Genomic DNA, 26,276 nt, shown 5'->3' on the forward strand with positions numbered 1-26,276 from the left:
GGCAGTTGACTGCTGACTTGAACGTAAAGGGGGGGTTAGCGCGGTGTTGATTTTCTTAGACGTCGGGAGTTTCCTACTGAGACGAACAGAAATTTCTGTAAAATGTTATCTATGTGATCTTCAATCCGAGTGACACTCGTATTCCTCGTGGTGATTTTTTGTGGGGGGGAATGGGAGAGGGAGAGGCAGGGCTGGGGGTGGGGGGGGGGCAAGGGAGGAGTGGGCAAGGAGATCAAGGAAGGTAATTTATTGAAAATCTTTTAGGGCCTCGTGAAACCGCATAAAATAATTCTTTTGCTCTTCCTGATAATAATAATAATCATATAATTAATGATAAAATGTTATGGTTATCCGAAGCTGGGAAGTATTAAACTCCTATATCAATCCTTGAGTTTGATATATATATTATATATAAATATAGCGCCTGATCACGTCATCGAGACGCCTCAAAGCGCTTCACGGTACAGTGAACTGCAAAGTGAAATGTTTGCATGTTTTGTGGGCGCAACACACGCTCTTTATCACAAATTTAACAGCGGTAGGAAGTGAGCTGCGTATTTTATGTATCTGCGTTAAGAAGTGACTGGCAGCTTAGTCACCCAGAGGAGACCAGGGCAACACAATACCCGGTTGAGCTATGACTCTGCAAGTCTTTTTTTTTTGCTGGAAGTGATGAGGCAAGGCACAATGTCACAGAATGCCTGCCCTATATTTCGTCAAAAACAGTTAACCCTTGCAATTCGAGCCACCTTTCCGTTCACGCTGTCCACGGGCTTGCCTTCGCTCGTGGCTGCAGTGGTTGATAGCTGTGCCTTGCACCGAGAGAGAGTGAGAGTGAGAGAGAGAGAGAGAGCAAGCATCGATCTGCTCTGCGTGGGTGTCTGTTCTCTCTGACACAGATGCGATTAGCTGAAGCAGCCTGCGATGGAACACTGACGGCAAAGGAATTGTGAGCGCCAGGTCCGAATGACGCACGGCGGGATCCGAGTTGCAGCATTTGGCAGGGAGGTCTGATCAGGTGCAGAATATCCGCATTGTCTGCGTTCATTTATTTACTTATTCGTTCGTTCGTTCATTCATTCCCGAGCCCGAATCAACGCAGAGTAAATAATCCTGCAAAGAAATAACCCCTTCCCCTCTTTGCGTTCTTATTCTACCACGAAACACGTCGACCGGACGGACTGTGTTAGATTGGGATCATGGGAGGGAGGTGGGGAGATTATTTATTATTCCCGTTAATGTTCGTCAATTCAATTTGATAGTTGGCCGCCTGCTTCTGTTCCATGTGCTAATGAGATATTGACCATGATAAAACATTGCAGGCTTGTTTCATCCACAATTGCTGGTGACTTACCCTCCTCCAGGCTCTGTTTTTGGTTTCACCTGCATTTAACCATTTGTTTTCCAAACTGAACCACGTTGACTGTTTAATCCGGATCCAATTCCCACTGGATCCACGCTGCGACTATACAACGATGACGCACTGATCACAAGGGATGGAAGAAGACGAATTATTTATCCCCATTTTACTGCATCTTTACCGCCTACGATAACACGCGCAGGGGTACCTTACAGGAGGAGGGTGAACACAGGCGAGGTCAAAGAGGAGGGTCTTGAGAAGGGTCTTGACGTGAAGCGAGGCGGGCTGGGCAGGGGCTTGGAGCAGGTCGGAGCCTGCTGAGCGGAGAGAGTGGACAGGTCTTTAGACATTGTGGGGTAATGTCTGCTAATGAACTTTATCTCCCCCCCCGCGAGTCTTTGCCACTTATAGGATTTGCCAATCTATAGAGGTCCGCGTGAAACAGTTGTGAGTTCCAGTGACAAGATCTGCTATTTTTAGCCACCGGTTTACCTCAGAATCCACTCTATGTTAATGAGCGAGCAAACACAATGCTGCCAAAGGTAGCAACGCCATCCATGATGGGTAATAAATGTCACGTGTTGAGATCATAAAACAAGCTTCTGACAAACTCAAACTGAGCAAATCAAACGTGTCAGATCTGTGTTTAACTTCCTGGGACGATTTAATGGCTCCCGCTTCCGCCGAACTGGTTTGGCGGAGCTCAAGCTGGAAAGAATGGACGTAATTGGGCCCATCGTTCCCTGTGGCAACCTGTAACTGCGAGGATCATTACGATCTATTCTCGCAGGACACGAGACAGCCGTTGCACAAGTCTGCCGTCTATTGCAACTACTGGCATTTGGGAAGTTGAGTAGCATCTGCGCCGAACATCCTTTGGCTTCTTGTGCACTCTGTGTGTGTCAGTCTGGCCCAGTGAAAGCGCTCTCGCCTCTGAGCCAGAGGAGCTGTTGTTGTTAGGCCTTTGGAGTTATTTCGAATACGTTTATTGTATGGGGGTCCCAAGTCAGGGGGGCTAATGTCCTGGGGTGTGGCCTTGAGGGGGAGCCCAGAAACTTTGGGAAGCCCTGGTATAAAGCAGTATAAAATGCATTGCCCTCCCTCGCTCCCTCCCTTTATCCACTCTCCCTCTTCCTTTCTTTCCTTCCCCTTTCTCCCTCCCTCGCTCCCTCCCTCCCTCCCACTCTAAATCAGATTTGCCGTTCTCTAATTTAAAAAAGATTCCCCTTCAGCAGTAGTAGTCTAGGTGACGTCTGATGACATCAAAGTGTGGCCGCCTTTGAGTACCACACGTCCCAGCCCGCACTACAGCTGCCTTTTGTGAGATGTCTCACCGAGGAGTCAGCTGAAAGCCACAATGACACATTCACTGCAACGCCGGTGGGTTCCTTTGTAATTTCCTCACCACTGTCATTCTCAAGATACTTACGGCTTAAAGCTCTCCACAGCAGCAGGAGTTTTTAACCAGTGTTCAGGATCTTTTGATAATAATCCTGGCAATTGGCTGCCGCGTTTCACCGACAGACTACACAGTCGATTCACTTTACAGTGTATTGCAAGCTGAGACGCCTCGAAGACGTGATAAGGCGCTAACTCGAATGCAAGGATTATTATTGCTGCTACGGCATCTTCACTGAATATACTGTATTGTAAAGTGGATTAAGCTTATTCCACGGGGCATTGCTGTGCTCAAATCGGCTGATGCATTCGCAACATACAGTCACTGCACTTTACAGTCTATCTTGCGGAGGGCTTCGGGATGTCCTCCTGACGTGAAAGGCATTATTCCAAATGTACGGATTATTATCAAATAATAATATCACAGGATTAAACCGACCGAGCATGTTTTGCGACCTTTTCGATTTGACGCCCAAAAAGTTAAGTCAACCCCGAAGAGTGGCCAGGACTGCAGGACTAGCCCTTTCTCACGGAACGCAAGCCTTAACGTAATAGTCCTCCTGAGAATAAGTGAAACACAGCTTAAAATTGGAGACTTTTTTTTTGTAGTCATGTCACTGCTGGTCACGGTTTAACCCGTTGTTAATCTGCCTTCTGCGCTATCACCAGCAGGTGGTGGTCGTCTGTTGCAAATGAGAAACTCACCTGATTTCGGTGGTGTGTTTATTTTACTGGAAAAGTCCGAGTTTCGGCGGGAAAATTGACTTGCCCCGTTCGTGCGCGAAAATACAGTCACTGCGCTTCACAGTGAACTTCTGTGAAGCGCTCTGGGGCGACGACAGCACAATTACATTTGTATAGCGCCTTTCAGCGTCCCAGGGCGCTGGAAACATCACAACATCGCAACGGTGTGATAAAGCACCAGATCAAATGCAAGATTAATTATATTAATATGTCATCCGCAGCTGAAGCCAAGAAATGAACAACTTCACTCCTTCCTTCCACTTAGAATCATGGAACCGTACAGCACAAAAGGAGGCCATTCGGCCCATCGTGATGTGCTGGCTCTTTGAAAAGAGCTATTCAATTCGATCCCACTCCCCCGCGCTCTCCCCACTTGCCCTGCAAACGTGTCCTCCCCAAATCTTGTGGAGTCCTGTTGCTCAGCGGTCAGAGCACTCGCCTTGCAAGCGAGACACCTGGGTTCAATTCCAGGCAGGTCAGGGCGTAAACCTTGGGCAAGTTTGCTTACTCCACACACAGCCTAATAATAATCCCTCCAAAAAACAAAAAAAATTATAAATTGGTCATTTTCAATCCACGACTGTTTGTGGGGACGCCGCTGTGCGCAGTCGGCCGCCGCGTTTCGCCCACAAATATACGGTCAATTCACTTTACAGCATATTCTGTGAAGCGCTTTGAGACGACGAGACGACCTGAAAAGCGCTGTATCAAATGCAAGGATTATTATTATTATATTACTTCTTTCTTAAAAGTTGTTCTTTCCCTTTTCTCCATCTCTCCCCCTTCCCCCACCCGCACGAGCTCTTTACCCAGGGTCCTCCCAGCAGATGGCCTGATGTGAAGTCAGATGATCTCCCATTTCCATTTCACGCTAGAATTGGATGAAGGAAATCATCGGCGCCATCTGCAGACCCACAGTAATTGAATTGCAATAAGGAGACCATTTTTGCAGAGTGAACTGCGCACTCATGAACTGGACAAACCTTTTACTTGTTTCTCCAATTAGTTTGATTTGGGTTTCGAGGAATGAATTGGAGAGTGACCCCGGGGTTGGTTGAGCAGATGCTCGAGTGGCTTAGGAGCAAGCAGCGCAGTGCTCTGAGACGCTATCCTTGTGGGAGGGGCGCTCTGTAAATGCAAGTTGTTGTTGTTGGTGCCTATCTGAGGTCTCCTCATGTATAGCATGAGCTGCTGTCTCTATTGCCTATTCTCCGTTTCTCTATTTGCAGATGATTTGAACTAATAATAATCCTTTTAATTTAATTTTTTTTATTTGTTTGTTTAATTGTTTATGTATTTATTTATCTGGGGGATCGTTGGCCAGGAAACTGGGAAAAAAAAACTCCTTTCTCTTCGCAAACAGCACGATGGGATCTTTAACATCCACCTGAACACACAGACGGGACCTCGGTTTAACCTCATTCGAAGGACGGCACCTCTGACCATGCAACGCTCCCCCCAACACTGCATTGGAGCATCAGCTTAGACTACACGCTCATAGCCTCGACGTGGAGCTTAAACCCACAACCTCCTGCCTCAGAGGTGAGAGTGCTACCAAAATCAAGTGCAAGGATTACATTCGATTATTTCCTGTTTAACAAGAGGGGTGAGCGGTTTTCGCAAGATGAAATTTAAACAACTACCAATTTCAAGGAACCCTGATCCTCTCTGAGAACCAGACTTCTTTTCCAACTGTAACTCTAACACACAGTCACTCCGCTTTACAGTATATCCTGTGAAGCGCTTTGAGACGTCTCGAAGACGTGATAAGGCGTTGTGTCAAATGCAAGGATTATTATTATCATAACCAGTGGTGTAAAATGGGGGGCGAATCTGTGCAACAAATCTTTATTGCATTAAAAATATTAATAGTTTACCTGCAATTTTGAAGCTATGTGCGTGTCTGGGACGTCTCAATGGTGTGATAAGGAGCTATATCAAATGCAAGGGTTGTTATTATTATTAAGGGGTGGTGCGGCGAGAAGAGTAAATTGTTTGCTGAAAGTCTGTCACGTTCTTAATAATGATGTTTGCAAGACCGAGACGTGATCGAAGTTGCATCTTTGAACCTATTCAGGGATGCATTCTGTTTTGAGAAACAAATGCCAGTCCGTCGCTGAGGCCACCTTTATCATTGCGGACACTTCTGGAACATGACACCAGCCTTAAAGCTGCTGCTTATTAAACTTGAATGAGCAGATCCAGCCTTGGGTTTCAGCTGCACGGGTCGTAGAATCTATCTGGTCGGGTGTTTCACCAGAGTTTGTTTCAGGTGCTTTCCTCACACAATGCAAGGTTGCTATCCAATGTACTATTGCCTCATGTCTCCCACTTGCTTTCTGTTTCTGCGCCTCGCAACGTCAATCAGAGTCGAATTCCAGAGAGAAAGCATCAGCCACCTTGCTTCACAGTACCAATGCTCTCCCACTCGCGCTCTCGCTCTCCGCTCGTCTGGCTCATCAATAAATCAGACGGATTCTAATTAAATCCCCAAACCTGACACTTTTATTTGGCAGTTCGTGGCAGCGCCGTCCTTTCCATCGTCAGGTGGAGCGGGGCCGTGAGTGACACTGAACGTTTAGACAAGACGAGATTTACACGACAAAAAGAAAGCGTGTCACAGTCACGTCGTGGGTTGTGTAGACTGAGGCAGCTGCGGACAGAGTGGAAGTTCGGGTGCTGTTTGAGCGCGTGTTCATTGGATCGGGAAATAATATTAATAATCCTTACCTTTGATCATTTGCCTCTGTTTACGTAGCTGTAAATCGGAAGCCGGTTGTCAGTCGATTGGCAGACCGGTTTGTGACACACTCTCAACGTGAAACAACGACAACAACTTGTGCTTGTATCGCACTCTTCACCAGGGTAGCGTCTCGGAAAGGCGGGAAATGTATGAAATGCAAAGATTATTATAATTGTTCAATTCGTAAAATGTTCCTCTACTTGTGCCAGTCACTCGATTTAAAAAAAAATACAGACAAGATTGGGTACTTCAACCAATTGAATTTTGGTATATATAATCTTACCAGGGTATCAGAACACTTAGGATTGTCACCCACTTCCTTCTGACGCTCATAGAGAGAGACACAATCAGCACTTTATTTATCAATATTACATGCAACGAAAATGGGATTGCAGTGATGTGTTTGACAATATAACGGATGAAGATTAATAGGTTCGCCCGTGAAACATTTCACTTCTCAATATCACGTCGGGTTTGATGTGGTTCAGATTTCGTCAAGCGATCATGTGAAGAGGAATGGGGAAAGGGTGACTTTTACTCACTATTGGAACAGCTGCATTTCATGTATCACTATTAATGTCTCTGCTTGTACATTATACTGTAAGATAAATTCTAATGTTGAATTAAGTATGTCTTGTGTCATACCACTGTCTCCTCGCAACAGAATGAATCCAGTCTTGCCTGTCAACATTCGGGTCCTGAAATTCCACCCGATCTTAGCCCATTAGACCATTTTGTCTCCCCGTTGTAATAATAATAATAATCCTTGCATTTGATATAGGGTCTTATTACATCTTTGAGACGTCTCAAAGTGCTTCACAGAATATACTATAAAGTGAATTGACTGTATACTTTCTGGGAGAAACACGGCAGCCAATTGCGCACAGCAGCGTCCCACAAACAGCCGTGGATTGAAGTGACCAAATTATTATTATTTGATTGTAACTCATGTTATTGGCACTACATCAAATGCAAGAATTATTATCATTATTAATAATATAAATCCCTGTTGATGTTATCAGTCCAGATGTCGATCACTGCAATCGCTGAACACTATGTCCACGTCACATTGCAAAATAAAGCCTTAGGTTTTTATTCACCCAAACACTGCAGGTAAAAATAAGCCTCTGAGTGAATTCCCTATGGGTTTCTCACAGCTTCGCAAGATGAACTCCAATAACAAACCATCCCCTCCCTCCACACACAGCCTCCGGCACAGCCTGTTTTCAGTCACCGCACGGTGTGGGAGTAGGACTTCACAAGATTGGTTTGGAACGAAGAAAAAGCCTTTTGACGCATATGATCTCATTCCACCCACCCTATCATTCTCCTGTCACAGCATCAAGTTGCTATTTAAATTCCTCAACCACCCTTCCTGGCCGTCTGTTCCAGTCAGTAATAATTCCCTCTCTGGATAAAGGCAGCTGGTGTTTGAGGCGATTTCCGCATGTTTAAAGTTCTCTTGCAAAAATGTTCTGATACACAACACACGTCACAAAATCACAGCATAGGTTCAGATCATGAAGCTACCTCAACCCATTTGATCTCATCCTTCCAGAACACAACACCCACCCCCCCCCACCCCATTACAGTATCAAGCTATTTCTTGATTGAGTTCAGGTTTTTGGAATGAGCCAAATGTCCTGGCCTCAACCAGCCTTCCTAATCACCCTTCCACTTGTTAATTACCCCCTATGTAAAGAAATACTGCCTGATGGGTGTCCTGAAATAACCCTGTGCAACTCTGAACCCGTGCCCTCTTGTTTTGCTGCCTTCTTTGCATGCATTGAACAATACAGCCATTCTCCCTCTTTGTTTGCGTTCCCGCTCTCAAAATAACCCGTTTGATAACCAGGTGGTGTCTGCCAATCATTTATAGAACCATAAAACGTTCCAAGGCTAAAACATTCAGACTATTCGGTCAACTGAGTCCTGGTGTTCATTCTCCACCAATCTGAACTCACTCTTCCAACTCACTCCCTCTCTACCCTTTAATAACAATCATAATCATAATAATAATAATAATAATCCCTCCAAAAAACAAACAAAAAAAATTGGTCATTTTCAATCCAGTTTGTGGGACGCTGCTGTGTGCAATTGGCTGCCGCGTTCGCCCACAAATATACAGTCAATTCACTTTACAGTGTGTTCTGTGAAGCGCTTTGGGACGTCCTCCTGACGTGAAAAGCGCTATATCATATGCACGGATTATTATTATTGTGATCACCTGTGTAAGGTGATAGCCTCCAATCCCCTTGTGACAATCTCTCTCTCTCTGCTCCCTTTAAATGTTGACTGTATCCTCACTTGGAGACATTAACCCACCAACCAGCCCCATGTGGTGTAGGTACTATGTTCATTTCAACGCATGCTCACTGTTCCCTGTATTTTCCATCCATCCCTCCATCCTATTGCACTTTCCCAGCTCCATCCCCTTCTCTCTGACTCAGGGTTTTTTTTTTAATCTGTGTTCCTTTTTCACCAGGAGGGAGAAGGGAAGGAAGGAAGAAAGCAAATAACGTAGAAGAACTTCTGCTTTCTGTTAACTTTTTTCTCTCTCTCTCTCTCTCTCTCTCCAGCTGTTGGATCATTTTGGAGGAGAGAGGATGGACAGAGCAGACATCGTGCTGAGAGCTTCTCTGTTAATGTTTCTCTCTGGAGTTTGCCAAGTACAGACAGCAGGTAAACACTTTCTCTGTTGACTCTCTTTACAACGAAAGCCTTTTATATATATTATATCATCTGTTGACAATTTTATACATATGTCTGTTGACTCTCTTTACAACGAAAGCTATTTATATATATTATATTATCTGTTGACTATTTTATATATATGTGTGTCTGTTGACTCTCTTTACAACGAAAGCTATGTATATATATATATATGAAACAACTTGTATTGTGTTGTTGGTTAAAGATCCAGAGTTTATTTTATATTTTATATATATATATACATAAACATTGAAATAGATATCATGTTCTGATGTTGTGTTGACGTGTCTTTAATTATTTTCTCTCTTTCCTGTTGCAATGTAAAACTGGTGAGAGAGAGAGAAAAAAAATATTTCAAAGCCCCAACGTTTTCCACAGCAGTAGTTTCAGATCAGCCTAACTGCCCTTTAAAGGGATATTACTGCCTCCTCACAAGACAATTGTGCAATTTCAAATGACACCCGAATGTAATGATATGACTGACTGCCCCCCTTGTCGTTGTGCTGTCTCTCAAGTGCATTTCAACTGAAGTTTAAATTAAAAATGGAGAGAAATTGGCATTAATAATTCTTCCATTAAGCATTTTGGACTGGTATCAGGTAGAAGGGGTGATGTGGCGGGGGGGGGTTATTGATTGGCACTTGGATCGATTGGCGGATCGCTTTCCGAGGGGGAAATAATCCCCTCAAAAATAAAATGTGGTCACTCAACCCGTGACTGTTTGAGGGACGCTGCTGTGTACGCAATTGGCTGCCATGTTTCACCCATTTAATATACAGTTGATTCTCTTTACAGTATGCCCTGTGAAGCGCTTTGAGACGCCTCAATGACTGCTAGTAACTATTATTATTATTACTACTGTTGTGCTGCTACACATGTCATTTTCCTCCCCACCTGGAATAACCAACAGTCACGCCCTCCCGTGTTGGCTGAAAGCCTATTATTTGGTGGGGGGGGGTGGGATTTGCAATTTTCTTGGGTTTGAATGGTGAAAACGGCCAACTTGGAACTTGTGTCCAGGCTGAGGCTCCAGGGGGAAGCATTGCATTGTCGGGGGTGCCATCCTTCGGATGAGACAATGACATTGACTGCACTTCTGTCCGTGACCTTTCAGGTTGACGTTAAAGGTCCCGTGGCGCTATCCAGAAAGAGAAGGGGGTTTCTCGCGGTGTTCTGGCCCAAATTCCCCCAGATACGATTAGTCATTCACTTCATGGCTCTTTGTGGCCCATCGCAATGTACAAACTTAGTTGTTGCGTTCACACAAATGCCCAGACGGTGCACTTTAATAATAACTATACAATGAATCTTGGGACGCGCTTTGACAGTGGGTTAAGACACTACATCAAATGTTATATTGTGTTTTACGTGAACTACACATCATCTTTCTGCTCCTCCGGCCTCTGCATTTTGCCTCAATAGTCAAGCGCTCGGTTAGCAAAACAGTGCTCTCCTTGTCTCGTTTAGTGACTTGCACACCAGGTCTCCTGATTCTATAATCCTGACGTAGTGCCCAGCTCGCAGAGCAGTGACCAGGGGTATTGAATCCTTTCGAGATCAGTATTGGCCACTGAACCTGCCGACAAGTAGGTGCCCATTGTGGTGCCAACTTCTCCGTGGCCTGGTCTGGATTACACAGTGCAGATGGGGTGGATGTTATAACGTGGGAGAGATGATGATGTCCAACATCTCGATGTCCATTGCAGAGAAGGCTCTATGTCTGTCCACATCAGCGGATTGGTGCGAAGCCTGTTAATACCCAAATGCACTAGATCTATGTTATTGACATTGTTATTGAATAATCCATCATTGGTTTGAGTACAGTTTTGGGTGTCCTCAAGCCCAGGGACCTAGACAGCAGCGTGAGACATTTTGGGACATCTACCCGATGTGAAAGGCACTGAATCGATGCATATTGTACTGTTTGAATCCGCAATGTGTTATTAAACCACCATAATATATCCACTTTGGGGATCAATAGCTAAGTTTCTCTTTGTGTTCCCTCCTAGGAGGATGCGGACAGTTTGTATCGTGTGAGCGGTGTCTCACTAGCAATGCTTCGCTCAATTTAGCCGACTGTGCATGGGCGCAGTGTCGGTCAGGTAAGGGATTTGTACATAATTTAACGTAAAGTGCGCAGAGTAATCCGGGGGCTCATCTGACATATTACAGCCTTTTAAAAGGGGGGGGGGAAGATGCCACAACAATCCACTTTGAGATGTCTCAACGATGTGATGATGATGATAATAATAATCAAATGATATTATTATCCTGATTGCTATCTAGTAACATCTATTTGGAGAATTTCTACTGTTCAGTTAAGGCAGGATGGGACTTAACCCCTTGGACTTTGCTCCCATGGTGAAATAGCACAACATGGAGGATAATCCAGGACATCAACTTGTTGCCAGGGCACAAGACCCCAGCGACAATCGGGGCCTTCAGGAGGGAGAGAAGGAGACTGACCGTGAGGTTGATTTTGCAGCATTATTATTAGGACTTTCTGTTGTTGTGTGTCAGCCTGGCGCAGTGGTAGTGCTCTCGCCTCCGAGTCAGAACATTGTGGGTTCAAGCCCCACGTCAGGACTTGGAATCGCATCGTCTAACGTGACACTCCATTGCAGTGCTGGGGGGTGTGGGTCTCGAGCAGTTGAAGGTGCCGTACTTCGGATGAGACGTTAAACTGAGGTCCTGTCTACGTGTTCAGGTGGGAGTTAAAGAACCCGCGGCACTATTTGAAAAGAGAAGGGAATTTCTCCTGGTCCCCGGCCAATAATCCCTCCCAATAAATTGATTACATGGCAGTTTGTGTGTGCAACTGGCTGCCGCGTTTCGCTCACAAAATACACAGTCAATCCACCTGAAGGATATTCTGTGAAGCTCTTTGAGATGTCTTAATGACACGAAAAGCCCCGCATCAAATGCAAGGATTACAATTATTATTAGAAAAGGCTCAAATCTTCAGAAACGAAGGTTGATGGAACCGCAGCTTTGAGATGAATGAACCCCGAGCTTAAACCTCTCGCCCGGAGTTTCACAACAGTTGTGAAGCCCTCTCTTTTGCGTTGATGTTGCCTCTGCGGCCAGTTTTGCCCGCTCTCTGATGGGATGAGCATTTCCAATAACGAGTAAAATGAGACTCTGTTGTCCTTCCAAATGGCTTCCAACGCAGCAGGATTGCCGACCTAATGGGTCCTATACACCTCGCGCCAGATGTAACCTGATTCGCAGGCTACAGTTTGATCCTATGTCTGACTATCATATGACTGCTACCAGGCAACCAGGAGCATTCAGTTGGATTAATGACCTGTGAAACGCAGCACAATCAGTTACTGTGCGGCAGCTCACCTGGCAGAGCAGTGTTTAGCTGAACACTGTACGCTTTACTCGTGTGAAACATCTGACCTTCCCTACGACATCAATTTTAACGGCTGTAAATTGTGCCGTCCGGGCTGATATTGCTAACGTTCTGGACTTGATCACTAACTAGTCTGTCACTAATTCCTCTTCCCGCCCCTTGAGGAGTAAGTGATAGCGTTCTCAAAACAACTACTTTACAACCGTAATTTGCTGGAAAGCAAGCAGCGTCTTTCTAGATTAACTTCCTCACCCCCCCACCCCACACAACCCCCGAAATAAACTGGCTGGTTTGCTGAGACATCCTGTAACTGCTGTTAGCTCAATAAGTGTGAATGAGATTTTTCTCCCTCCAGCGCAAGTAACTGGAGGCTTTAGTCTACTAAGGCAGGGGACGTTGAGTGAAAACTGTACTTGTTAACATTGAATGGGTTGTTATATTACCTGAGATTTGCGATGCTTAACACCCACTAACTGTAGTGACGCTGATTCCTGTGCCTGTTTGTGTGTTACCAGTTTACCACCTAACTAACCAGGTTTGCAGTGGCTCCAAAATCAAGTCTTCCTAAGTTTTTTGTTTCAAAGAAATGGCCTTTATTTAGAAACTGAATAATCATTGACATTAATAATCCAGGGCATTGTATAATTTTCAGTTACTAACTCCTTACTCCTTTGGACTCTTTGTTTGGCAAAGTTCCTCTTAAACTTGTGCTAAATTATCGCATCTTAGCTTTTAGTTGAATGATATTCAGGAGGTAGAGCAGTTGCTTTTGAAAATTGGACACTGCTTTTGTTAATATAGCGTAATAATATTAAAGGGGAAGTTCACAGTGACATGTGCTCTAAAACCTGTTACGGAAGAGGGGTTGAGCTTTCTGTCGGCCAAGTCTATGCTTCAAGCTTTATTTTCTACTTCGAGTAAAGAACGCACAAGAACATAAGAATTTACTCGGCCAAAGTGGACCAAGGTCCATCCAGTTCGCCTGCAACCATCCCAGCAGTCGCCTGTACGTGTCGTGTCCCAAGCTATACACTGTAGCCCAAGATATTATTTCCTAACAGAAATCGATCTTGAAAATTTGTTCTTGAAAGATGCCTTTATGTTGAGCTTCATAATGCAGTAATGATGTCAGCTTAGGCTTGGGAGGACATGATGCGAGCCAAGAGTAGGAGGAGAACCATTGTTAAGTTGGACTACGGGAGTGTTGGCAGTAATATTTAGTGAGACGAAACAGGATAAAAGTTAAGGCAGGATTTAGTACTCTTCCTGCCCCTCCTCCCCCCCCACACACACAAACACAAGATATTGATACTTGTGACCCACGTTTTGGCCACCAACCCTCCTCTCTTTCCCCCCCCCACCCCCACCCCAACAATATCGCTTCTGTGCACCAATAATTAGCATCTCTTGCTAAATCCGCTGCTGCTCTAATTCATTGTTTTCGAGAAGTCCACAATGTAAGTCGCGAAACATTCAACAGGAGATTCATTGTTGGGTAATTTAAGACAATCTCATTAGTACGCAGGCCCGTTCGCACGATTTGATAAGCTTCGCTTGCAGAAACGTCCAGTCAAAAAAAAAAAACACTTTATGTAATCCCGAGGTGAGGGCTTGAACCCACAACCTTCTGACTCTGAGGTGGGAGCGCTACCCACTGAGCCAGGCTGATGCATACGGTGGCAGGACTGTTGACAGGACTGCTTTAGATTGCGCACCGAAAGTAACTTGGGAAGTAAGTTTGCAACAGTTTCGAGGCAATTTTAGGAAGTGGAGTCCTTAATCGGCCGTTGGCCCGTCTAACCTATCTGCCAACATCCAGGTGTCAGAACATTTTGTCGATGTGTGCTTTGGTTTTTTTTTCATGCTCTCTCCACTTTCAATTCTGCTGTGAGCTTTGTATCAAGTCACTTGGTTTGAATATGTTCCCACAGACAATTCGGGTGAGAGGAGCAATGGGGACTAATGTCCGCTCTTGTATTGCAGATGATGCCTTGTGTGTCTCAAAGAGTTCTGGCAACCTGACCGGCTGCTCTGTGTTTGATGTACCTTCAATGTGCGCAGGTAAGAGCACCAGTAGCCCCTTTCTCCACCCCCAACACCGCCCCCCTCCTCCCCTCCGCCCCAGCAAAATGGTCATGATCTCCCTGCACTTAACCTGCCTGGAGGACAAGTCGATGGGGAAAACTAATGGAAAGTTGTGGCCTTGAGACCAAGAGTCAGAGTGCATTCATTTGGGAACGAGGGATGTGTTCGTATGTTCAGTGTGACTTGAGTGAGCTGTGGGTGTGAGAAGATTAAAACTTTATGAAACCTTCAGCAGTGTGATGGTGACGTGTCGGCCTGCCTTGTGCCTGAGCTGCTCACTACCTGTTAGCACGTTAATGAGCCCTGAAACCCGATGACGTTGCTTTGCTGCTTGTGTGTTAATGTTAAATGAATATTTGATATTTCACCAAATCACGTTGCACCTTTAGAGCTATTTCTGTTCTTTTGAAATGGAGCGCGGCCAATTAACCCCTGCATCACTGTCCGAGCAGAAACAACCACAAAATGGACAGTCAGCTCACTTTACGGTGTGTACTGTGAAGCGCTTTGAGACGTCTCAATGACATGATCAGGTGCTGTATCGAAGGCAAGGATTATTCTAAATAATTTTCCATGGGCTGTTGGTATTCGGCTACTTCAGCTGTAAATCGCTGCATTTTTTTTGGAGGTGCCTTCGTAAAACCAAGGTCCCGTCTGTTTGCCAACAACCTCTCGGATAAAAACTTGTCCTTACTTCACGGCAGTTTGGGGGAAGTTGCTCTGTGCAAATTGGCTGCTGCGTTCACCTAGCAAGTAATGCACGCAGCCACTATGCTTTACAGTAAATCCCGCGCGGTACAAATGTATGTTGCATTGTTCAAAAAGAGCATTGCAATTCTGCCGTAAAAGAGCGTGTGTTGAAGGCTGATGTATAGTGGTCATTTTCTCTCTCTCTCTCTCTAGTGCTGCAATGAACTGTTTTTATTCAGTTGCACAACTTTCCTTCCTCCAAATAACTGCACCAATAATATAAACAAGCTGTTGCAATTAGCAGTTTTTTTTTCAAATGATTGGAATTTCACCTTCATCCTTGCGAGAGGGTTTCACGTGAACTCCCTCCCAAAAGCCTGTCCCACTCAGCTGCGGGAAGATTTCTGAAGTTATTTGGAGGCTCTCTGTTCATTACTCACTGCAGGTGCCCGAGTTATCGCTGGCCATCTGACAGTACATCCAAAGGCTTTGTAATTATTTCCCGGCCGAGTGGATGGAGGTAATGATAAAGGCTGAGTCACTCTGCACAGCTCAGGGCACTTCAGAGGTGCATAATGATTTGCAGTGCTACGTGTGTCATACTGGAGTCCTGGAGTCGTGGAGTCCTGTAGTGTAGAGGTTAGAGCACTCGCTTCGCAAGAGAGCGGACTCGAGTTCAATTCCTGGGCAGGGCAAAACGTTAGGCAAGTTTCCTCTGCCTCTTTACCCTTGCGGGAAATAGCAACCCAGTTAGTTAGTCGATTGGTAGATCGCTTTTCCGGGAATAATAATCCCCTTTTTTAAAAAAATACATAATAATAATTTGGTCGCTCAATCCACGACTGTTTGTGGGACACCGCTGTGCGCAGTTGCAATTGGCTCAATCGTGTGAGGTTTCGACCACATTATAAACAGTCAATTCACTCTTCAGTATATTCTGTGAAGCGCTTTGAGACGTCCTGAAGCTATTATTATTATGACCGGGTGATAACAGTTGAATGGGGGGATTCACAAGTACAGTGAACTCTGCCCCACTACATTTATTGCAAAATGGAACAATTGTTTCTGAATTTGAGGTGTTTTGCTGGAGGAAATTCCCCAGATTTCTTTTCTGGTGGTGAGTCGATGGTTTTTTTTTCCCCGTAGTTCCCTATGTGGTGAATGCCTGAACTTTTTCTCATGTGGGGAAAGTGCACACAGAGGGAAGTTGAAATTCGACATAAGGAATTGGTGAAATGTATCTCCCAGTTGACTGGTTCGAGTGGCCACTTTTTTTTTGTCCTTTGTGGGAATGGATACCTACCTTATTTTTGTGTGATTGCGACTTAACCCACGAGTGCGTCCGTTTGTTCCATCGCTCAGCCAGGCTGCCGGGCCAACAAAATCACAATCAATCTGGATGGGGGGAAAAAAAGGCCCTTCGGCCTATTTAATCTCTTCCCAGAATATCAACCCAGCTGTGCCTTCCTGTTACAGTGTCGAGTTCCAGTTATTTAAATGAACCCGAGTATCCTCACTATTTCTGGTAACCTTGTTCCAGATGTTTAGATAAGTAACTCTACGAGTGAGCCTTTTATTCACAGCTGTTACGCTTAAAGGCAATGTCCATTTTTTTTAAAGCATCAATTTTCCTTTTGGTAATACACGTCACTTTAATTCTTCTATCCGTCTCTCTCCCTCAGCTCTGCATCTCACCACTGTTGATCGTGTTCCTGTCTCCAACACCACTCTCACTACCACCACCTCCACAGCAGGTAAATGGGGAAAAATAGTTGCTGCGATATTTCCTTCCTTCACCACCCAACTCTGTGATCTGTTTAGAAAACCTTCTTATTTTTAATTAGGGAAAAAAAAACTTTCAGCTTACTATAAACCTTTCTGTGGAGTGTCCACTGGTAGAATATGACTGGGCGGAGAGCGATTGAGGGAGATTCTGTAGTGTTGAACACAAGTAGTATGGAGAGAACTGTTTGCCTAATGATTGCATTGATTGAACAGTAATAACTAACGACATTTTTGCTCTTCTTGGTCTATCTTCTGTTCCTTTTTTTTCCCCAATCCGCCCAATCATCCAGCGACTGTTACCACCACTGCTAAGGAAATGCCCTCCACTACTGCAGGTATGCAATCCCTAGAAACTAGATGCATCCCCTCCCTCTAATGACCCAGTAACCCTACTTACACCATTAACTTCTTTGGGTTTTATCTGTGTTCATAATCAAGTGGCGTGTCTCTTTTTTTGATAGTCTGTGTGATTAGCTAGCTATCGTATACTTTTTGTGGGGTAATTTTTGTCTGGCTCACGCAGAAACCCATCACCGTGTTTTAAGGGTATCCAAACCATACTGAGAATTCCACGCATCCCATTTACACCTGGAAATCCCAGAGATAGATTGTTGGAATGGAATGCGCACCCCCTCTCTCACTCTCTCCCTCCCTCCCTGGAGGGACACATCCTGCTTACTTAATTCCAGATAATATTAGGCACAGGTTGGCAAGAGCCAAGGCTTGGGAGGGGACCTCAGAGTGTGCATTGGGGTAACTGCTGGTGTCTAACCAGCTAAAACCGCACAGCTTGCCATTGATATCCCTGTCTGCCCAGCTTTCCCACCGTTTGTCCAGCTCGGACCACCCTACCCATTAGGGCTTTGGCTCGTAGGATTAACGGGAGCTGAATGGGTTGACTATTCAAATGCTTACAAAAAATTATTTTCTTTTTAAATAGGGCGGGGGGGCGGGGGGGGGACATTGTATGTAAAAAGCCGTCCTCGATGTTAAGTTTTCGTTTCACAAATTTGGGTAATGTTAAGTGTCTGCCACGACTCTGGAAGGTATTAATTAATCCTGTTCGAAACCCGTTGCACAACGACTCGCAGTGAAATGTTTCCACGGATGAAGTAATGAAACGCAGCAGCTTGCTGACTCACCTTGCTGGTGGAGATAATGAAGAGAACCGTATCTTGTTGATCTCACCATTTCTTTTCATTGTCGATTCGTGTCAATTACCTTAGTTCTCCAAGTAGGTTAAATCCCCGAGCAATATTTCTTTCCAGGTTGCAAGGCTTATTTCCCCAGCCCCCTCCCCCACCTTTATCCTCTTTGAAAATCAACCGAGCCCCTTGTGAAAAGGTTTATTTTGTTCGCACGTCTCTGATGTGTAAAGACCAGAGTTTAAGTGAGATTAGGTTATTACTTATTAAAGCCAGTCCGGAGAAGGCACATTAATAATTGAATAGGTGCTGCCTTGATATTGGGTAGCATTTCATTCACTCGAAGCAGCCAAACTGATCCAGTTGTAAAAGGAGTTAGAAATCTTGAATTACTTTGTGTCACTGTGAGTCAGGTTTAACTGTGAAGCCTTTATACCGCCAGTACCCCCCCCCCCACCCCCAGCGCTATTTGGAAATGCTAAATTGACTTCCTTTTTTCTCTTTGGAAAAACAAGTTGGTGTTGGTGGTGAACATTGAGGCACAAATAAGACCAATTAATTTAAGTGAATTAGACTCCAGCAGTCACCCCAAGCCTTGGCTCTTGCCAACCTGCTCCTAATACTCTCCAGAATTAGGAAAGCAGGATGTACTCTTAAGCCCGGTGACGGGTTTCAGCGTGTGACAGACACCCGGTAGACCAAAAAAAAACACAATTCATTTTGATGGATCATCCAGTGGATCTCTTTGAGGCCTGAAAATCCATTTTGACTTCAAAGATTTTAAGATCGCACAGGATTTGTAGAAACTTCTTGATTTCTGTGAAAGAGAGATCAGGCTTCTCAATGAAGACTGGACATAAGAATACAGAGAGGGTGGTTTTACAGGTTAATATTAATATAATAATCCTTGCATTTGATATAGAGCTACTCACATCTTGTAGGCGTCTCAAAGCGCTTCACAGAATATACTGTAAAGTGAATTGACTATCTGGACAAAACGCTGCAGCCAATTGTATTTTATTTACTTATTTTCTTGAGGGATTATTATCAGGTGTGTGGAGTAAGGAAACTTACCCAAGGTTTTTCCCTGCCGGAAATCGACCCCAGGTCTCTCGCTTACGAAGCGAGTGTTCTAACCACTGAGCTACAGTATCATTTTAGACCTCTGTATTTTAAAGCCAGATAGTTTTAAGGATGGTATTATTCCCAAACTCTGTGCAGATGGACTGGAAAGTCCCACTGGAGATTGGGACTCCATTTTTTGTCTTAGAAGTGCTATATTCTGCCTTCCTTTAGGTTCCACTGCCCAGCCGAGATGGTTGGTAGTTGTCTTGCTCCCAGGCACAGTTCACCTCTCCTGCAGTTTCCTCTTCTTCCCACCCCCCCGGGAGGAAACCTCTTGCCCAGAAGGACCAGCTGGGATCAGGAACTTGCTATGTGGAGAATCGCAGGCACATTTGTACTTGCACCAATGCAGTGGCCTACCAGGTGACCAGACACAAGAGTCCGTGCAGAGAGCATCCACCAAAGTTCCAGTTTAAGCCATCGAATATTTTCTCCAAAGACTTAATATCAATATTCACCAAATGCTTGCTCCAACAGAGAATATGTGGAGCAAGTATACTGTAACATGTGCTCAGCGTAAGGCTATTGAGATATTTTAGTAATGCAAGCGGTAAAAGCAGTCTCACTCGAGTAAGACTTGGAACCATATCTGAGTCTATTTGAGTTAGTGAACTCAGAACCAGAGATAATTATTTTGAAGATCTTTCTGAATGAATGTTTGTTTGCCTCGACACATTTCATACAACTAACTATTTCCCTCCCATCTTCCCCCACCCCATCCCACATAATGTTTCTTGATTTAGCTGTGATGTAGTGCCCAGTTAACTAACTACAGTTAATGTGAAACGAAACTCATCCTATTTCCGAATCGAATAACATTTACTCCACAGAACCAGAGTCTGTGTGCAATTATGCTTTTGTGTGATGTGAATAGTGCAAGCTTGACCCGTTCAGGGCCTTGGGGCTTCCTCCCGAATTGAAAGGCCCTATGCAAATGCAATGTTGTCGTCGTCGTGACCGTTGCATTTGATACAGCGCCTCATCACGTCTTCGAGACGTCTCAAAGCGCTTCACAAAATATACTGCAAAGTGAATCGACTGCGTTTTTCTGGGCGAAACACGGCAGCCACTTGCACACGGAAGTGACCCGCCAAAGGTCGTGGAATTTATCATCACTGTTATAATAAACTTCTGCAGCTTATCATAAAGAAACTCTTCACAATTGGATGCTCGGACATTTTGCAGCCAGATTCTTTGTCTCCGGCAGGAAGCACCACTCCGGTCCCCACGACAGGCCCCGTGTACTCGCCCACCACCTTCGACCCAGCCAGCTTCATTGGAGGGATCTTGTTGGTCCTGGGGGCGGAGGCGCTGGTCTTCTTCGCCCTCAAGTACTTCAGAACGCGAGAGGGGACCTACCAAACTCTGTAAGAGCCAGTTCCACTTCTCTGCGTGCTGTGCCATTGCCGTGCTGTGCTGCCAACTTTTTCTTTGCTCCTTTGCTGTGCGAATCCCTGACTGTACAGTGCCTTGGGACGTCCTCGTGACGTGAAAGGCGCTGTTTAAACGTCGTTTGTTGTTGTTGATCTAATTCCCCTGTATGCTTGCCCTTTCGCATGCTTTGTGCGGTGCTTTCTGGTCGATGTAGCATGACTGTCATTTTCCTTTTCCCTCCCACCCACCCCCCTCCCCCACCCAATCCCCCCCCACCCCCCCACACACCTAATTTTACCCTATGTGACTCGATATACAAATGGAAGTTATTGCACTCTGAAGCCTCACAGACCTGCGTTTAATTTTGATTCATGCAACTTGCGCTCTGGGTTTGGCCCTCCTGTAGCTTTAAGACTTTTTGGATTCAATGATCAAATGTTGAATAAATTCAAACAAATTTGCACCGAAACGACAAGTATCTCTTAAATGCCACAGGTTTCATAACAATAAAATTTTTATAATAACGTGTGCCGTTATCACAGTGGTGGCTTTTGACACGATCATCACAGCGATAGCGACAATCAATGGGCTTTATTTTGTGTTAACTTCCTGATCCTGAAGCCGATTTCTGGTACTCCCAACGTCGGAGCTGAATTTTTTTAAAAAAAGATCGAAATCTAGATTTATTTTTGGATAGAATATATATTTACACTCATCCCAACGGCAGCGATGAATACCGAGTTGTTGGGAATCAATTCCACAGCAGTAATGTGATCAGTCACACAAATACTCCAGCTTTATCCTCTTGTGGTTTGCGATGCCTTTACGATCCCTTAATTGCTATTTGTAATCCACTCCCGCCCAACTTGGATCCTTGGGGTATTACATCAGTCGGTTGCCCTGTTATGACTTGGGTAATGTTTGTGGGAGCTTAGAGAGGATCTGTGATAAAACGATGAATTCATTCCAACCAATGTTGCTATCAGTATTGTATGAAATACTCTAATAAATGTGTTTCCATTGAGGCGTTCAACAAGAAACCAAGATATGAAAGGATTTCTAGACTAGGCCAGGATGCCACCTTGAGCCAGGATAAAATAAATCATTGCTCTTTAGTTTGGTTGGGGAGGGGGTGGAAGAATAGTTTGTGACCTAAGATTTTTTTTTCTTAACCTTCTGTTTGCTGTTGGTGTTTGTTTGGTGTGAGTGGAATCTTATTATTGCAACCTGGGATGGGAACTAACTCAACCGTTCATCCAGAGATTAGAATAAATAACGATCCTTAAGTTTGATAAAGCGCTTGATCACATTTCCGAGACGTCTCGAAGCGCTTCACAGAAAACACTGTAAAGTGAATTAGATGTAATATTTTGTGGGCGAAACGCGACAGCCAATTGCGCCCAAACAAACAAATTAGTGGATTGAGTGACCAAATTATTATTGTTATTAGATTAAAATCTTCTGCTGTAATGCTCGTTCATTTGGTTTGGGAACAGGGGAGAAGACGTGCGCTGGTGCTTGTACTAATAAGGTTCTATCGTGGTTTGGGGGTACCGGCTAGGTATTGTTTTGTGTGCTTCAACTATGTCTCTTTTTTGTTTTGTTTTCACCTTAACCCCTCCACATGCTGCACGTAGTGAGGAGCCCCAGTAGATTGTGTAAGAACTGGCTGCAACGCAACCGTTTTAAAGGAAGGAACTATACAGTCCGATTGTCCGTACATGAACTTCGAAAGCAAAAATTCCATTTACTGAAACGCCTTTCCAACGATACTTGTCTTTTTTTTTTAAGCGCCTTTTTGTTTGTGTGCTGTGCATTTGCTAATATGTTCAAATTCTGTTTACAGTTCTTAGCGGTGATCCAGTCTAGTTAATGTGGTACTTACTGTTATGCATAAACCGGACTTTACTATATATATATATTAAAAAATACGTTAAATCTATGGGACGGGCTCCCTAAGAAGATGGTGGAAGCAGAAAATGTTGATTCTTTCAAATGCAAATTAGATTGATTCCTTTTAGGAAAGTAATATTTGGGAATACAGTACGAGTCGTTCAGGACATGACAAGTGTGTACGACTGCCAGGAGGGTGCGAGGCGAATTGGATGGACCTTGGTCTTTTTTTCGTTTAGCATTTCCTTTATTTACTGTGGATTTACAGGCCACTTATGTCCACCGTGAGACGCACAAGAAATGAGTAGTATTGGGGTGTGTCACAGATGCTTTTCATCTGTATTGTTGCTGATGGTTTCATTTAACTAATGTCTGGTTGTGGGGCTTTCCTGTGGAATTGACAAGTTACTCTTCTTCAATGCTGGTTTTATTCTCATTCTTTCATTTGTTTTTTCTTTCATTTCCGTTGTAGTTTGGGGTAGTGTGTGTGTGGCGTGCATTGTGTTTTTTTTTTTGCAGTTCCTCTGCTATTTGTTTGGCGGGGACGGAGAAGGCCTTTGCCAAAGCCACTTTTCAACCATTTAGTTGCAATTGCAACTAACATAGGTCCAACCAGTGTCCCTTATCACCATTGTTTTGCCCTATTTTATTGCTTTGTGGTTTTTTTTTTAAAAAAGTGTAAAACTCAAAGCTTTCACTGAGTAATTGCTAACTTTCACTCGGTATCTGTGACTTGCTCTTTTTTTAACAATAAGCCAGCAATGGTTTGTCTTATGTATTCCTGACACTTTTACCCTTAAGAGCCAGCTTAATTAATGGGGTTAAACAGCTGGTCTTGTTTGATACCTGCGTCATCTCACAAGCTCCACGTCAGGTTGAGATTCCACTCGGTGTGCACCCCAGAGGGTGGGCAGGATTGGCCTCGGAAGACAATCCCTGAATGAATCGCCAACACTAGCTCGGTTCCAGTTCGCGGAGGTCAAAGACTATTCTGGAGAAGTATTATATTTCAACCTCCTGCTTGGACACCAGCAATCAAACCTTCCCTGTTGTCCTCGCTTTACCTGGGGCTATGTTTCTAAACCATTCCAGTGTTTGATGCTTGTCGACACCTGCACAGTGTGAAATTTGAGCCCAGGTAAACCAAAGAATGCTACTCCCTAAATTAGGGGGGGCTCCAACTGGCATTCCCCGCCCCCCGCCCCCCCAACCACACTCCACCTGGCCCACCTGCTCCCTCCATTAACCCGTAAATGTTCTTATGTTGTGTTTCTGGAAGGGAAACACAAAAATATTGCTTGTTCGGCCCGCAAATGTTTCTCAAATAGGACATCCGTCCCTCGGCAGCCAAAAGGTTGGACCCCCAACACCACCCCCCACCACCCCCATCACTCTAAATGTTACTCCGGCATTATACACGGTCTTGCAGCATTGTATTTAGCGAGTGTTTGATGCTAATGCTCTTGTTAATGTGAATTTTTTTTACTTTTTAATTCTGTATTCTGTTGGAATAGGATATGATCACAAAGGATGGAGGAAACAAGCTGGAAGTGGCCAAAATCTCTGCACATGGGTTTTCCAACAAGCGCCTTGTTTAAATGAAAGTTTTCTTCAATGAAGTTGTTGTATTTATATATTTGGATGTGATATTTTTAAGGGTCCATTTGACCCTCAGAATTTATTGGCTTTTTTTACATAAAAAAGGCAGAACCAAATTCTTAATTGATTTGTATTATATTCCCATTGAGGATATAATCTTCCTGGAACACAAATGATGCACAGTAACATTCTGTCTCTTGACCGCAGAAATATTATTTGAAATTTTTTTGAAAGGCTTTACAACTTTTTAACGAAACCGAAAACCTTCCATCAATGCTTTTCGGATCAGCAACTTTTCCGCTTTTAAAAGAAACAAAAAGTTTTCAGTAGAATTGAGTGAGTTAGTTTTAACAAATATCTTGAATTGTGATTTTTGTTTTCATATTTCACGTCACTGATTTATCAATTTCCAAAACATTGCACGGCAAAGTGAAAAGAAGAAAAAGGGGGGAGATGAGGGGGTGAAATATTTTGCTGTTTAATACAGAGTGGAAGAGTGCTCTTTGTTTTAATTGCAATATTCGAGAGGCAGAGGAAATGATGTTACTTGAGTATTGTGCTGGTGGGAGCCTCATTGATTCAAGAGTGCTTGCAATGCATTTGAGATGATGGCATATCCCCCCCCCCACCCGCTCTGCTTATCTTTGCTCCTACTCTGGTTGATCTTGTCTTTGTTTTTAAAAAAAGAAGTGTTTTTAACAATTTTTTAAAAAATTACAGCTGACTTTCCAACTTTTATTTTGCTAAAATACTCTTCAAACTTACAATATTTCCCCGAAATCTGCATTAATCTTCTGGTTAGATACATGTATAGGTCTCTGTAATGGAGCAAATGGATGCACAGGGGTACGTGCTAACACCGTTAAGTAACTCGCAGGGAGATGCAAATAATAATCCTTGTCATCGAGGCGTCTCAAAGCGCTTCACAGAAAGCGCTGTAAAGTGAATTGACTGTGAGTGAGACGCGGGAGGCAAATTGCCCAGGAAGAAGATGTTCAAGAGGAGTATGAGATGCCTTGCCTTTTGCTTGTGCCTTTTGTGTTTTCTTTCCCTCTCGTCTCCCTTGTTCTATTCTGCTCACTGGATCATTCATGTTGTTCTCTGCAACCAGTAAATTTCTTTTAGGACGTGCTAGGGTTCTTACAGTGAATTTACTGATGCGATTTGCAGGAAATCTTAGCATTTGTCTTGATGGCGTGCATGTGTGTTTTTCACTGATGCCGTTGATCCGTCTGGCAATGACTAATACAGTACCGAAACTTCACAATCTGTGCTTTATACAGGAAGCCAGAAAGTACAGTTGGCAACGCAGAACTTTCCCGAACGTGCACCCCTGAAACAAGATAGAAAGAGTGAGAGGGAAATAGATATTAATGTGGTTTGGAGAGAAACTGAATATCTTCAGAGTTGAATACAATATTAGATTTGTGTAGCACCTTTCACGTTGGGAGGATGTCCCAAGGCACTGGTGTCAGAGGGAGATGGGCTACATTAAAGAAAATTGCACTCACAATTTAAAACCCCATTTCTGCACTAAAATCTTACGTCTTATAAAAAATGCATTATTAATAATATTTGGAGTTAGGGTAAATTAAAAAGAATCCATTGGCTGTCATGCCACCCACGCACGCACAGCAAATTAAACTCTTGTGGTCTTATTACTTGAGAGAATATCTTTTAAATTTTAATTTTTTCATCTGAACATAAAATGGAGATTTTTTTTTAAAAAGCATATTGGCCTTGCATTTCAAGTACAGGTCCATTTTGATTGCTTAGTGAAAGGTTTTTTTTCATTCATCATCCAACTATCTCACAGCTTTTTGAGGCCCTAAAAGTTGCAAAGGAAGTTTTACTTTTTTTTTATACGTGAATGGAAATGTGTAAAATAAAACGGATAAAAATGGGAAGCGCGGTTTGACATTTTTGCGATAAGCTTATGCAGTGAACTTAATTTGACTCAATTTGATACTTACCTGTACACAAAACACCCGTCCAACTTCCTTGCGAAGTCAAACCCTGCCCTGCAGCTAACGCAGAAATTGCTACCGTTATGTTAAAGATGTCGCAGTCAAGTTCAAGCTATGGTCTAAAGTGCGGCAAACTTCTTTTTAATCAGAAAAAATGCAACACGCTCTGATACAAACTTAATTTGGCTTTATTGTGCCCTAGTTTCCATGCCTTGGTGTTAAGGCTTCAGTCTCTTAACCTTTGCCCCACTTACAATACCTATGGACTCACTGTCATTAGAAAGGCTGTGTTTCTTTT

The 26,276-nt window shown here is 43.9% G+C and overlaps 1 protein-coding gene across 1 annotated transcript; it reads left to right on the plus strand.

Annotated features, from left to right (window-relative positions):
- Positions 1 to 770: 770 nt before the first annotated feature.
- On the plus strand, positions 771 to 24,925 carry cd164l2 (CD164 sialomucin-like 2). The gene is made up of 8 exons (XM_007894753.2): positions 771 to 1,018; positions 8,825 to 8,927; positions 10,967 to 11,059; positions 14,299 to 14,376; positions 16,773 to 16,844; positions 17,166 to 17,210; positions 20,353 to 20,512; positions 23,927 to 24,925. The coding sequence occupies exons 2-8, from the start codon at positions 8,852 to 8,854 to the stop codon at positions 23,931 to 23,933; spliced, it is 531 nt and encodes a 176-aa protein (XP_007892944.1). The 5' UTR covers positions 771 to 1,018; positions 8,825 to 8,851; the 3' UTR covers positions 23,934 to 24,925.
- The last annotated feature ends 1,351 nt before the right edge of the window (positions 24,926 to 26,276 follow it).

This window comes from Callorhinchus milii, unplaced genomic scaffold (genome assembly GCF_018977255.1).
Source record: "Callorhinchus milii isolate IMCB2004 unplaced genomic scaffold, IMCB_Cmil_1.0 Scaffold10, whole genome shotgun sequence".
NCBI lineage: Eukaryota > Metazoa > Chordata > Chondrichthyes > Chimaeriformes > Callorhinchidae > Callorhinchus > Callorhinchus milii.

Excerpts from the sequence above, each read along its gene's own strand:
- cd164l2 (XM_007894753.2), top strand. The coding sequence starts at position 8,852 with ATGGACAGAGCAGACATCGTGCTGAGAGCTTCTCTGTTAATGTTTCTC. Across the intron at positions 16,845-17,165 it reads TACCACCACCTCCACAGCAG|CGACTGTTACCACCACTGCT; the intron begins GTAAATGGGGAA and ends CCAATCATCCAG. Across the intron at positions 17,211-20,352 it reads AATGCCCTCCACTACTGCAG|GAAGCACCACTCCGGTCCCC; the intron begins GTATGCAATCCC and ends TGTCTCCGGCAG.